The sequence below is a fragment of the Tilletiaria anomala genome (genome assembly GCF_000711695.1).
Source record: "Tilletiaria anomala UBC 951 chromosome Unknown K437scaffold_6, whole genome shotgun sequence".
NCBI lineage: Eukaryota > Fungi > Basidiomycota > Exobasidiomycetes > Georgefischeriales > Tilletiariaceae > Tilletiaria > Tilletiaria anomala.
In genome coordinates, this window is record NW_013547016.1 from 54317 (window position 1) to 68256 (window position 13940).

Genomic DNA, 13940 nt, shown 5'->3' on the forward strand with positions numbered 1-13940 from the left:
GAACCAGGCATCTCAAGACCTCATCGCACAATTGCGACCTGTAAACAGCTAGTCATGCGCTAGATCATCGCTATGGTGCTCAGGTGGGTGCCGCGAATTGTACTCTGCTGCCAGCACGCTTGTGTGCTCTTCGTCATGCTCGTCTTCGGAGACGGCGTCTCCTCTTTCGCGTGCGAGAGCGTCCCCTGGGCCCCATGTTTCTTGTGAGGCTTCGTTGGCAGCTGATTTGCGCGGAAGTATGTCGAGAAGAAAGTCGAACATATCGGTTTGCGTCGTCGCGGCCATAACGTCCTGCTTGGTGATCATCTTGCGCCGAGACTCCTCTGCGACCGTGTACGCACGGGACGTGAGATCTGCAATGAAGACTGATAATTTTCTCCACTGAGCTCTGGTATGATCAACATTATCCCCCAGTGTAGTATGTGCAAGCTCACTTTCACACGCTCGCGCCAGGAGCATCGGCGCCTCTGTGCTGATCATCTTCACCGCTTCGTCACTCTTCATCACTTTTTTGATCCTTGCGAGCGGGAGACTGGAGCCAAGAACGTGCTTTTGTGACTGGCCAATGGCAGCAGCGCTTGTGCCTTGCGCCGAGGCCTGGTTTGGCTGGTCATGAGCGACGCCTGTTCTTGTTGCGGAATGTTCTTCGCCTTCCACTAGATCCATGTAGTAGCTCCAAAATTCCCTTTGGAACCAATTCAAGCTGATATTGCTCCGCTGAGCTGCTCCCGTCGTAGTTGCAGTCGAACCAGCGTTCAAAGTGCTCATTTGCTCGAGTATGTTGTCTGGAACGTTGATCAGCACCAAGCCAGAAGATACTGCACTAGACTCAATTGAAGCTGCAAAATCCTGCTCTTGCAGCACGGAACATCCTTGCAGAGAAGAAGAGCTGACCTGTGCTCCGCACCCATTCCTTAGCGATTGCTCGAGCTCTATCAAGGCGGCTGGTGGGAGGTAGAGTGGAGTATACGAGCTGCTATCGTCCTGTGCCTGCGAGAGGACTTGCGAGGCTGGTAGTGATGTCGACATCCTGTGCTCACGCGGGTGGCTTGTTTCAACGTCTTATTTGAGCTGCAACTCTATTGTGGATGCGAATAAAGGCTCAACTGGAACCTTCGCTCAAGCAGGTGCACGCCTTGCAAACCCGCTGCGAGAACCTCTCCAGGGAAGCACCGTCTCCAACTTCAACGCCTTCGTTCACCGTCGCCGCAGTCAGGCGCCACATTGAGCTTTAAGCGAGACGGGTTGTGAGGTTCCCCACTGAGCGCAGAAAGCCGAGTTGCCGCAGGTCTGCGTTATGCATCGCACCGGTGTTCGAAGGACCTTTACGATGGATCATCGCAGAACCGAGTTGATGCGACGGATGAATGGCGATTAGATGTGGAATCCGCATCAGCCGTTCATTTGCTATCGGATCGCTTATGTAACGCGAGGCGGTGCCGCAAGGCTCCCTGCAACATCAGTCGCCAGGTCAGTCTGGCCATTTGACCGCGTCAATCGGCCAATGGCAAGATGCTGTTTTGCTCATCCTCACCGCGTGACCAAAGCAAGCCGCATATGTGCTTCGTACAAGAGTTTTAACAGGGGTAGTTCCTGAATAGCAAACATCGAGGAAGGGAACGCTTTGAAGGTTCACCTGGACAAACGTGCGATTGAAGTGGGCTAGTCAACGTGTCCAGGCGCTCCCCTTGATCGCCGATCACGAGCGGGGTCCACCCGAGCCATGGGTCAGCAAGGCTCTAAGGGGCCTAAAATCACGGCGCAAGATCGTGCCATTCTGGAGTGGGTATTGTATTTTCTGAAGAGGTGAGGAGGAATAAACAAAGTGAGCTGACTGTCATCTGTGTCGCCTCCCGCTTTAGCCTGAAGCTTCAACGCGACAAAATCAAGCAATATCAGAAGAAGGTGAATGGTCCAATTATCTTGCGCGGCATGCTCGTCCAGGACTGACTTCAAGGAATTATTTCCTGGGTTACCGATCTAATTTCTGCGTTTCAAATGAGAAAGCTGTCCATAGGTACCGAGCGCGAAAATGCTTTGGCCAAGGAAGCTCTCGCTCGAGGTGACCGGGATAAGGCACGAACGGCGCTGCGGCGCCGAAAGTATCAAGAGTCGCTTCTGAGCAAGACAGATGGCCAGCTTGAGACGCTTGAGGGCCTAGTGCGTTCTCGAAGGCGAACCATCTGCTTCGCCAATTTTCGCGTGCTGGAAACCTCACTGACCATGGTTATGACCCCCACCGCGTGCCATCTCGCCAGGTCTCGACAATCGAGTTCGCCCAGATCGAGCAAGCCGTCTTGCACGGCCTCAAGCAAGGCAATGAGGTCCTGAAGGACATACATAGAGTCATGAAGATTGAATCCGTCGAGAAGCTCATGGAGGAAACTGCTGAGGCGCAGGCCGCCCAAAGAGTGCGTACGCTCCTGTCTGCTAGGTCGCTTTCTGCTGCTGGACTGTGTTCCTTGTAGCTAACCCGGTCACCTTCCCTCTTGACACGTTGATGCAGGAAATCGACGAAATGCTCTCCTCTCAAATGACGGCCGAAGAGGAAGAAGCAGTTATGAAGGAGCTTGAGGAGATTGAGAAAGAGCAACAAGCACTGATGCTGCAGGAGGAAGGCGACGAGGATGCCGTCCTGGTACGTCTTCCAGAGCATTTTAAACCACTTCGTCGTGACTCCTCCCTTACTCTGCACTCTGACATACTTTGCAGATCATAAAGTTGCCAAGTGCCCCAAAGACCAAGCTTATACAGCAAGAGTCGCAGCAACAAGAGCCTGCACCCGTTCGGGAACGAGCACAAGAGAGGCAGCAGCCAGAAGCAGTGCTTGCATGAAGTGGTGCATTGTGTGTGTGCCCCTCTGCGATGTCAAAGTCTCACGCCAGGCGTGCAACGGCTTTGATCCAGTGGGAAACCGACTGCACCGCTCGGGCATCGCGAATCACATGTGCTATTTGCCGATATCTGGGCGCTATTCCATGTGTGGCTGCGAGCGCTTATTGGTGAACGTCTTTGCGCAACGCGTCAGGCGTGTCACGGCATCCCTCCACTCGACAGTCGCTGCCTCGCGTGTACGCTTTGGCTGCACACATGCCTCGCCGACACGGTTGCGAGTCCTTCTGGTCAGCGGTTCGCGCGCGTTCTGCTGCTCATGGAGAGGCCGATCTACTCGCAGTGCACGGCTGACCCCACATGACACAGACGTGGCACATGACACACTCTTTCATGATTTGTGAGAGAAGCGTCCGGTTAACCCTTGATACTAAGCAGGAAGCTGCGAGTCCAAGTTGAGCCACGCATTAACTCGCCGGCCTACCTACGAAGTGTAACCCTCGCCCTGTCCTCCTTGGAGGTGGAATAAATGGAGACACTTGATAACCTGCCGTTCTGTCCGTGAGTGTCACCATTCGCGCGAGCAAGGCTTCATTCCACCGGAGTGACTGGTGACGCGATGAGCGGTTGCGGCCAAGTACGCAGTCGAACAAATGATCAGATGTACACGATAAACCACAAGAACGTGATAAAAGATGCAAGGGTATGCATTACAAGTCCGCCGAGCAGGTGAAGTAGAACAGCTTTGCAGGCAAGCGGTAGTCGTTCAGCCATGAGGAGTTCTTGAAAAATAACAAGAATCAGGCGCCAGACGCCGGAAGCTGTCCCATGAGGAACTTGATGGAGTCGGCGGGGGCGAACGGGCGATGAAGCCAAAGTACAACCGCCCTGGCAAACCCAGAAACAGCACCGTGAAGCATTCATCAGTCAATTACATCATCAATTCATCATAACGTTCTTCATCAGTGCTTTTGGGTGTGTTTACTGTGGTGTTCCGCCCTTATTTTGGCCGGCGTTTGGTCGAAGGCAGACCTGATCATTGAAATCATAAGTGAATACGAAGGCTATTCGTATACACGCACTAGACAGCAGTATGTTCACCTGGAGTCGAGCAACCATGCCACCTGCGCCGAAAACGGGTTCAATTACGTTCCACTCTCCACTGGTCAGTCAGTCATAGCCAGTCATCGGTCATCAGCCAGTCAATCATCACAATACACAATCAGCAATGCATATACTTCCACAATTCTCTGTTTATCCTATCCTTGGTGCATGCTCGTCTTCGTCTCGCTTGTACATCAGTATAGTGCCTTATCTCTGCCTCAGCCGCTGCAACCTAAGTTGAGAGCGTTAGAGTCAAGGATATCGCTCCTTTCGTGGTCTGGGGGTTATAGCACCCTTGTTTTCTGCGCCTCAATCTTCTTTCGCATACCAGCTCGATTCCTCTCCACCGTTTTACCATTGCCAACGTTGTCTTTTTCCTATTTTACTAGTTACAGCAGCTATAGATGATGCCGCTCGACGTGCTCGGACTCCATTTATTACGGTTAACAACCAGGTGGCACTCAACGGTTACTATGAACAGCTTTGATGTTCTCTCTAGCATGCATCTTGACAAAGCACCTAAAAAGTTTCCTGGAAAATACTCTATCAGGCAGCAAGAATTCGCCATTTGCGGCCTCGAATTAACCCTGCCTGTGCTCGCAATTCCAGCGTGCGCTCTGCCGATACTTTACAGCTTAACGCTCAACGCTCAGCCCATGGCTTTACGAGAATGTATGGAGGGGGACCTCGCATTTCCATGAATTTGCACTGGTAATAATCGACGCAAGTACATTCTGAATTTCTAAAATTGCTCGAAAGCACATGCAAGAATCTCAGCCTCGGGTTCACAACCCCATCTCTCCGTTCTCGGGTCCCAAGGAGAAGGCATTGGATCTCAACCGACGCTCCAAAGTGACAGTTGTAAATTTTCTGCAACACGCCCACGGTCATATAGAAGGCAATGGGTGTGTGTATTGCAAATGCTCAGGCTCATGCAGAACAAAAGCTTGTGGCAATAGTTCGCAGAAATTTCCAGATGTGGACATCAGCCCACTAGGCAAGGACACCTACGCTCTCAGATTCATGTAGAAGGAAATGTAGCACATCAGCCTGCCAGACAAAGACACCACTTCACTCTCATGTGCTGTAGAAGGAGGGATCGTAGCATTGTATAGCAGGTGATCAGGCGTCAGAGTGACACACTCTGTGCTCTCAGGATTATATAGAATGTTCTTATTGGAGTTCAGCCTACATTCAACGGTACCAATTGCCAACCCTTGTGGATATGCTGTATTTTACAACAGGCTCTAGGCTATTAGGCTCATCTAGAATAAGGGAAGGTACATTGCAATGAAAATTCTCATGGTTGCGATCCATGTAAATCACTTCTGCATTCTCAAGGTAGGGTAGAAGAATGGAATGTTGCACTGCGTTGAGAGCGCTCAGGTCATGCGAAGTGAGGGTTGCTGCGTGTAAGCTGACCGTCACGAGACAGGGGTTACCAAGAAACCCTAGATAGCACTCCGCACTTTGCGCCTTCGCGCCGACTCGAAAGGGCCAATTTGCCGCTGATTATGCTTTTACCGTGCCGGTACGTTGCACGAGTCGACCCCTCTTCCGGTAAATATTGAATAACTTTTGTGGACATCACGGCGGTGTTTGGAGCTGTAGAAGCCTGAATTAGGCCTGTGTAAATATGTTTGCCGACGGTCCGCCAGCGTTGATGTTGCGTTTGTTACATAAAACGTATTTCGAACCTCAATGTGCTTAGACCAACATGCTCGAACGTGCCTCGCCTCACGGAGCCGCAGGGCAGCTAACAATGCTCCGACGTTCTGTTCAGCACACATTCATGCGATTGCACTAGGATGCGGCATTGGTCTTCATCGAGAGACTGTCATTAAAATTCGTTCGTGGTCATAACAGGTCGTTAAATGCAGTTCAGAAAATGTGTATGCTAGGCGTGCCGACAACTACGGGGCCCTCCTGTCGTTCCGTACGCGCTGTGCGGGCGTGTTCGAGCAAATGCACCGAATGATCTTTGAGATGGCTTGGAAAAGGGACCGTGAGGAGAAGAAGTGACTCTGGGGAAGCGGTAGATAATGCTGATTCTTGCGTGGCGTTAGGAGGTGAGCAGCAGCTTGATTTGAAGAGGAGAGGAAACGTCCTGTCTTGATGCGTGCAAAGAGCCAACTTGCTTGTGGGGGTGACGAACGGAGCCAAAAGGATATGTAAAAGAAGGCTGCATATGGGGCAGCGCGAAGTCGAAATTGGTCCGTCTGGCGAGAAAGCATGCACTGAGTGCATTTGGATGATTGGTTTGCGCGTTCCATGCATGCGTGGGGGTACTCAGCACCGGGAGAGGTATGATGTGCCTAGAGTGGGCACTATGTGCGAATGCCTTTCTTGTTCGCCGCTGGCGCCTGCAGGATCGCGGGTCCGGATGGTGGCAGCGGCTGGCTTGTGCTGTTCCTCTTGAGCTTCAGCTTCAATCCTCCGCCGCTCTTCTCCTTCGCCCCACCAGCACTGGCGGCTTGTGCTTGTGCCTCTGCCAAATCCGAGTTGGCCATCTGCGCACGCAGCGCTGCAGCGGCTGCCGAAACAGACATCTGGTCAGGCGACTTGCTTCGCGAGAGCCTGCGCGCAGCGACCTGTTCGGCGGAGACGACGGGCGTGCTGCTGCCTGAGCGCGGGGGCGGGTAGCAGATCTCCTCGCAGTTCGCCTCGGCGAGCTCGCCGCAGGCAACGTGCGTCTTGTACGGGCAGTCGTCGCAGTCGAGGAAAGGCTTCCAGCCAATACGCTTGCCACACACCCAGCATTTGGCCAAGGCGTTGGTCAGCATGATGGCCGGCGGGAGAAGGCTGCCGAATGCAGAGCCGGCAATTCCGCTCGCGGCGGCTGTCGCGGCAGCAGTGAGGTTGCTGGGCCGCTTCATGCCGTTCTTGACGAGCGTGAAGCGGTGAGGAAGCGGGGCCGGCGTGGGTGCTGCATCTCTGCTGTTCAAGCTAGTGCCCTCTGCGGCTGCACCAACACCGTCATCGGCATGGACGCGGGCGGCGCGGATGGAAGAGGCGATCGTAGCGTTAGCGAGCGACGGCGTGCGGGCTGTCATGAACGAACCCTGTGGCGTGGTTTCATCGAGCTGGCCGAGGAAATTGCTGCTGCTAGCACCGCCTCCGACGACGTTACCATCTGCATCGCGACGCGGTCGTTGCAATCCCTTGCGGACGGTTAGAGCCGACCCTGCTCCAATCTCGTCGCTGGCATCGGTGCCGCCTCCTGCGGCTCGCGCTACTTTGCCACTTTCACCTTGCTGTCTGGCCGTAAGAACGCTCATGGCGGATGCAAGCGGTGCATGTGTATGGGAAACCTTGCTGGAGCGAATGACAGAGGTGCTGTAATCAGCGTCTTTGTCGCCGCCCTTGACGGTAAGAATGGAGGACAATCGCGCTGGTGGAGTTGCGTCGATGTTGATGATGCTGCTGCTCTCTCCAGCACCTACAGACGCTGGCGCTACACCCTTGCCTTTAATCCAGCTGGCGTTGATGCTGGGCAGCGATTCGCGTTCGTCGTCGCTCCACCACGGGTTGCCATGGCCGGAGACCTTGAACGTCGAGCCGGCCTTAATGGTATCGACAATGCTGATCTTGCCGCCTCTGCGCAGCGTTAACGAGACCTTGCTGCCCGCTGCCAGGTTGAGCGGGACGTGCTCGCCGCTCACAGGGTCTTTGGTATCGATGCCAATCTGCTCTAGCGCGGCAATAGCCTCATTCATGTCATCCGAGCTGGTGCTGTCTTCCGACGGTGTGCGCCGCAGGTGCTTCTCCTTCGCTGCTGCGACTGCCGCATTGCTTGCCTTGACGTCCACCTGTCCGCTAAAGCTCGGCATCTTGGGCGAGAGCCCATGCCGATCAGCCTTGCCACCCTTACCGCCTGCTGCTGCTGCGCCCTTGCGCTGCTTTCCGCCGGCCTTGGAGCCCATGACGGCATGCAGCGAGCTGCCGCGTATGCTTCCGACGGCATACGCCAGCGCTGCCTCGCCCGCCTTCTGAGCCTGCTCCATCTCGCGACGGACGACATCGCTCTCGATGAGGCGCAGACGCCGCACGACCTCGCGCATGCCGGGTCGGCGCGCGGGGTCCTCGTCGACGCAGTCGAGCGCGAGCTGGATGAACTCGGGCGGACAACCGTCAGACGCCAAGTCGTACACCTCATCGGCGTTAACGCCGAACGAGGGCATCTCACGCTTGAATGTGTTGGCGTCGACGAGGTGCCGCGAGAGGATCTCGCAGAAGATGATGCCGAGCGAGAAAATATCCGAGGGGAGCGAAAAGTCGATGCCCATCAGAATCTCAGGCGACATGTAGCCGTCTGTGCCGCAGTACTGAGCATGGAAGGAAAAGGCAGTTGTCAGCATCCAGGGCTCTGGCGATAGCCGCCGTGGTCACTCGCAGAAACACTCACGCTGATCCGCCGCATCTCTTCCTCATTGCGCGCGGCAATGCGCGCAAAGCCAAAGTCACAGACTTTGATGCGGTCATTGGCAGTGATCAGCAGGTTCTCGCCCTTGAGGTCGCGATGCATGCAGTTCCTCGCGTGCAGATACGCAAGCGCGCGCGCAATATCCGTCGCGAAGGAAAGGCGCAGGCGCCACGGGAACGCTTTTCGTGTCTGTGAAAGCGTACGAATATTCCAGGAGATAAAGACTGTAAGCGCTCGATTTCATAGCGTGCAAAGCCAGCAGGATCCGCGGCCAGAAGCGCAACTCACATCAGCGATGAAGCTTCGCAGGTTGCCGCCGACGAATTCGGAGATGATGTAGATACGGCCATCAGGCTCTGGTGACTTGGTGAGGCCAATGTACTGTACAATGTTCGGATGTCGCGCTTCCCTGTAGAACAGCGCAGCGAATGTAAGAAAGCATGTTTTTCGCAAACCATCCGAAATGGTGTGACGGCCGATCGACAGTAGACCGGCCGCCCGTCTACGCTTTCAACTCACTTCATCAGCACACACTCGCGCTCAAAGTACTTTTCGACATCGTACGTGTTATTCGGCAGGACCTCCTTGATTGCTACCTGTGTACCTAGGTACTCGCCCTTGAAGACGACGCCAAAAGAGCCGCCACCGATCTTGACCCACTTGTCGCTCCCGTCGGGGCCGGTCAAGTCCGAGAACGAGATGACGTCGAAGCGATCCATGACTGGTTACTCCTCCCTCTGTGTCTCCTCTCCTGTGGCTGTGGCGGTCTCTCTGTTGTCCGTGCGTCACTCAAGGCCGGGTGCTCGATAGTGTAATGCTGCTGCGCACAGAGGACGCTCTCAAAGGATAATGTTTGCGTGCGCTCGCGTGTGGGTGTGAGACTTCCGAGCGTGATTTGCGAGCCAAAAGCTATCATAGCATGCTGATGCGTCGTATCGGATGTCGTGTGAGAGACGATGACGATGCGGGGAAACGAGAGGGGAGATGGAGCGTCGGAAAGCGAAAGCCACCGGTTGGAGGCCAGCGTCGTGTTTGATGAGCCTGTCGTGTGTCTATCAAGCTGTACGTCAGTGCGGATGCCAAGGCTAAGGATAGAAGGCGAGTTTGAAGCACAAGCAACTGTGCAGGTTGATATGTGCGACCACGCACTCCTCTCTGTCGGAACTAGAGCGTCGTCGTGGATGGATCGTTAAGACGTGAGTGACCGCCCGACGAGCTGAGTGTCAGGCAAACGCTGCGGTGACCAGCAGATGAGCAGACCTATGCGCCCGGTGCTGGTCGTGGTCCTTTTGGAGGGGAGGGGCAAGCTGATATCGCAATAGGAGAGGAGCAGGGCAGGTGAGGCGAGGCAACATTGAGAGTCGGTCTCTCCCCAGCCTCTCCTGCGGCGATCGTTGCGTCCCTTCTTATGTCCGGGGCTCGCACCTTACACCAACGGCTGGTCTATGTATTTATGCGGGGGAAGGTGTGTGAGGTGCGAGCGGATGTGGTGGCATTTTAAGGGGAGCGCGCACCTGACATACGAGGCAGTTGTTACAAGCGGATGGCCATTCAGCTTATGGTAACCGCTTGCATGCTAGCTGGACTTGGACTGGATGACCCCTGAGTCGATCGAGAGGCTCCATTCAGCAGGCGCGACATGGGCACTGCACCACTCTGACCCCCGCCCTCTGGTTACGTAATATATTTCCAACTGTAGTCGCTGCATCTGATGTGTGACTTTCACCGTGTACTTTGGCTTCCGTTCCCATGGAAAGCATTCCGATAAAGCTGGATGTGTGACGACACATCTGACATGGGTAGATGAGCTGGCCGCAAACGATTCAACGCACACTGTGTGCGGGAACTCCTTTGTTTGTTGATTGATCAGTCTTTCTCTGCAAGCAAATGAATGGAATGAGATTCAAACAGGGCGCGCACACGCATCAATCGCTGGTCGTTGGAAGCACGGCAGCTCAGCATCCTGCTTTGACCCTCGCATGTGAAACGCAAACGAATAGGAAGTGGCTCCCGTACCGCTAAGCCTCTCGTGAGGAATTGACACCTTGAGATGAGGAGATTGAGAGTGACAACAAGCTTTCAAGCCCACCACGAGCACGTTGCAGTGGCAAGAAGCAAGACAGGAGGGTGGAAGGATTGATGACCATGCTCGCTGAGGGAATGGCCTGCATTCAACCGAAGCTTCCCTATGTTAGGGCGCGTTGCAAGACGTATGCGAGAAAGATCCGCTTGCTTGCTCGCTGGGATGGACGACCAGCTTTCGTCGGATTGGTCGAGGCAACGATTTTTATTTTATCCCATTCAATAGAGACCCGCGTTCGTGACAAACCGACGGCGACACCGGGTGTTACAATGTCAATGTTACAAATCTGTAGTCCCTCTCTGGCTTTCTGCCCCCATGGAAGTAGAGCGGTTGCAACAAGGTAGCTGCACCGCATAGTGCATAATCTTCAGATGTCAAACCATGAATCCATGAGCGCTGGAACGCTGGTCTTGTACTCGCAGCTGATTCTGCTTTGACCTGGGAGAACAAAGATTCTGGCGTATCATGCCAGATCTACAAGACGTTTCTGACAACTACGCTCAGTCGCCACCGTATAAATACCAGCTGAACCAGCTCGACGTATAAGGGGGCGGTACATAGCCCCTCGAATGTGGCCTACGAAGAACAAGATGCAGAATAGGCGCCGCGCCAGAGAAGCCGTCGGTACAAACTGGGTGGTGGCTGAACACTGGATCAGGTTGGTTTTTCGTGCAGCGTATGCATTTTATATGCAATTACAAGTTCAGTGTCCTTCAGCCTGCCCTGTGCGCCGAGGTCAAGAGATGATGCTCGAGGATGAAGCAATTGACGCCAATTGACGCCACGTAATCGTAGCACGACCTGAGTTAATACCAAGCTTCTTTGAAATCTGAATTCCAACGAGAAGATCCTAGTTCGCGACGACTTCTGGGGCGCTTGTTGTCGACGGGTTGATGCCAGTGGACAACAACGACAGCAGCATATGCCCCATAGATCATCGCAAATTAGGTGCTTTCGTCGCCAACGCCATGGCGGTGCAGGCTACAACTCGAAGCACGCTAAAACGTACGAGACGTCAACCCGAATCGGTCGTTTCATCTTCAGCTTCGGAGTGCGTCCAATGAAGTCTGTATTCGGAAGAGACTAGGTCACATGTATTAAGTTCAACATCCTGATGCTGATGATGTCGATGAATGCGGAAATGGAAGTACCGATGTCCTCGCACATGCCGCCACGCGTATGGCGTACGATGGCTGTACTTAACACATACAGATTTGCCGGCTTCCTCAACTACATGATTGGGTGCCGGAAAGTGGCCGAACGAAATTGGGGCCCACTCGCCAATTCAGCGCATCCCAATTACTCCCAACCATCTGCACTTCGGAGGGACCATAACATTCTCCATCGAAGGACTGAGCAACTCACTCCAGTTGCATCTACATGGGGATTAGCATGCATGTAATGAACAGCATGTGAAACCCTGCATCAGTTCGACCACGAGGGACTCCCTTTCGCTTGTGTGGACGGGAAGGTGCGGCAATTATCGGCGAGGGACTCTCGGCCGAATGTGCCACGGCAGCAATGAGAATGCTCACGAATCTTTTTTTTTGTTTTCCCTTGGGAAAGCTTTGGAGGCACTGCAGCAGTGCCAGCGGGTATGACTCGGGTCACCCCAAAACGCAATTATATTTAACAACTCGCATAGATAACCAATGCAAAGGGATCATATTCACCATATCTTCAAAGAGGTGGTGCTCGCTGGCTTTGGCATCAGATTGCATTGCACCGCGCCGACAAAAGCTATTCTTTCTGCTGCAGCAGCTGCTGCATCACATCGAAGCAACCGCGGGCACACACGCCAGGACACCACCCCACAAGTTGCAGCAGCGTCATGACCATCGCCAGCGGCACGGGCGCCTTGCTGGAGGCCGGTGGAGCGGCCGCTGCGACTCATTGCAACGGCGATCTTCCTGCGGTGCCTCCTCCTGCTGCAACGACGAACGGGCATGTCAATGGCAACAGCAGTGGCCATCAAGACCAACCACGGCCGCTCGACGCAAGCAGGCTGACGATCACCCGTCATCCCAACCCATCGCCGCCCAACTTTGAGAACATGGTCTTCGGCCACCGCTTCTCGCCGCACATGCTTGTCGTTGACTGGACCGCCTCCGAGGGCTGGGCAGATCCAAAGATCATGCCGTATGGCGAGATGAGCATCTCTCCCGCCGCGCCTGCGTTCCACTATGCTTCGGGCCTCTTCGAGGGTATGAAGGCCTACCGCTCCGCGCACCAGGAGGACAACTCGCAAGAGCAGCAGGACATTCTGCTCTTCCGCCCTGACATGAACATGGCTCGAATGAACCGCAGTGCAGCGAGGGCCGGCTTGCCGACCTTTGACGCGGATGAGATGATCAAGCTGCTCAAGGCGCTCGTCCGTCTCGACGCCGATTACGTGCCCGCCAGCGAGGGACAAACGCTGTACCTCCGACCAACACTCATCGGGGTGCGTTCTATTTCTCCTGGCTTTCGCTGGCACGTGCACGGTTGCTGACACCAAAAATGCTTCCGTGCTTCCTTTTGTAGACCACACCCGCGATAGGCATGGCTCCGCCCCGCGATGCGAGACTCTTCTGCATCTGCAGCCCCAGCGGCCCGTACTTTTCTGCGGACTTCAAGCGTGAGTTATACGTCTCATGTTTTGTCTCCAGCATCAATGGCGAGAAGTGCTGATGCTGACGCATATCTTTCCCGTGTGCATCATTCCGAATCGTCGCAGCCGTCTCTTTGTTTGCACGTGCAGATGTCGTACGAGCATGGACTGGGGGAACAGGCAGCTACAAGCTCGCCGCCAACTACGCTGTGAGTGGATGCCTTCGTCATCCTTTGCCCGATATTGTCTCATAGATCAAATAACGCTGATACTCTTCTGTCAAATAGCCTGCAACCGTTCCAGCGGCGGAAGCAGCCAAGCAGGGCTACCAACAGGTGCTCTGGCTCTTCGGTGACAAGCTGGAGCTTACCGAGGTCGGTGCGATGAACTTTTTGCTCGTTTTCCGCAAACCTGACGGTGGTGAGTATTGCCACCAGAATTCCCACTATTGGAGACGAGCGCGACTCGAATGACTGACATTTGACTCCCACCCTGCCAGTCATCGAGATCGCCACCGCCCCACTCGACGACGGCTACATCCTGCCGGGCGTGACTCGTGATTCGATCCTGACGCTCCTGCGCATGCATATCACAGGGCAGCTGACGATCACAGGGCTGCCACCAGCTGACAAGCTGCTCGTCTCGGAGCGCAAAGTGTTTATGCACGAAGTGATTGAGGCTTCGCGCACTGGCTCGATCGTTGAGGCGTTCGGCGCGGGGACAGCAGCGATCATCGCGCCGGTCGACCGCATCGGGTTTGAAGGGAAGGACTACAGCATCCCCGTCGGCAAGAACGGGTTCGGGGACATTGCGTGGACGCTGCTCCGTGAGCTCATCGGAAGACAGACCGGCGCAATTGAACACAAGGGATGGAGCGTGGTGTGCTAGATTGATAGACTTAACGGTCC

General features: G+C 54.6%; 4 protein-coding genes across 4 annotated transcripts; 2 read left to right on the forward strand and 2 right to left on the reverse strand.

The window, feature by feature from the left end:
* Window positions 1–237: 237 nt before the first annotated feature.
* K437DRAFT_207155 (transcription factor Hap5a-like protein) lies at window positions 238–531 on the reverse strand (the record flags this gene model as incomplete). The annotated part of the gene is made up of 2 exons (XM_013390173.1): window positions 238–365; window positions 435–531. Coding segments are annotated over 2 exons (225 nt in total), but the record flags the coding sequence as incomplete, so codon positions are not given.
* Window positions 532–1723: 1192 nt separating this feature from the next.
* K437DRAFT_219891 (Snf7-domain-containing protein) lies at window positions 1724–2835 on the forward strand (the record flags this gene model as incomplete). The annotated part of the gene is made up of 6 exons (XM_013390174.1): window positions 1724–1782; window positions 1863–1905; window positions 2008–2160; window positions 2259–2411; window positions 2507–2638; window positions 2722–2835. The coding sequence occupies 6 exons, from the start codon at window positions 1724–1726 to the stop codon at window positions 2833–2835; spliced, it is 654 nt and encodes a 217-aa protein (XP_013245628.1).
* Window positions 2836–6263: 3428 nt separating this feature from the next.
* Window positions 6264–9078, reverse strand: K437DRAFT_261022 (kinase-like protein; the record flags this gene model as incomplete). The annotated part of the gene is made up of 4 exons (XM_013390175.1): window positions 6264–8261; window positions 8342–8548; window positions 8648–8768; window positions 8879–9078. The coding sequence occupies 4 exons, from the start codon at window positions 9076–9078 to the stop codon at window positions 6264–6266; spliced, it is 2526 nt and encodes an 841-aa protein (XP_013245629.1).
* Window positions 9079–12136: 3058 nt separating this feature from the next.
* On the forward strand, window positions 12137–13920 carry K437DRAFT_242901 (putative BAT2-branched-chain-amino-acid transaminase; the record flags this gene model as incomplete). Its single annotated transcript, XM_013390176.1, has 5 exons — window positions 12137–12885; window positions 12966–13059; window positions 13159–13241; window positions 13320–13449; window positions 13532–13920. The coding sequence occupies exons 1-5, from the start codon at window positions 12274–12276 to the stop codon at window positions 13918–13920; spliced, it is 1308 nt and encodes a 435-aa protein (XP_013245630.1). The 5' UTR covers window positions 12137–12273.
* Window positions 13921–13940: the final 20 nt, after the last annotated feature.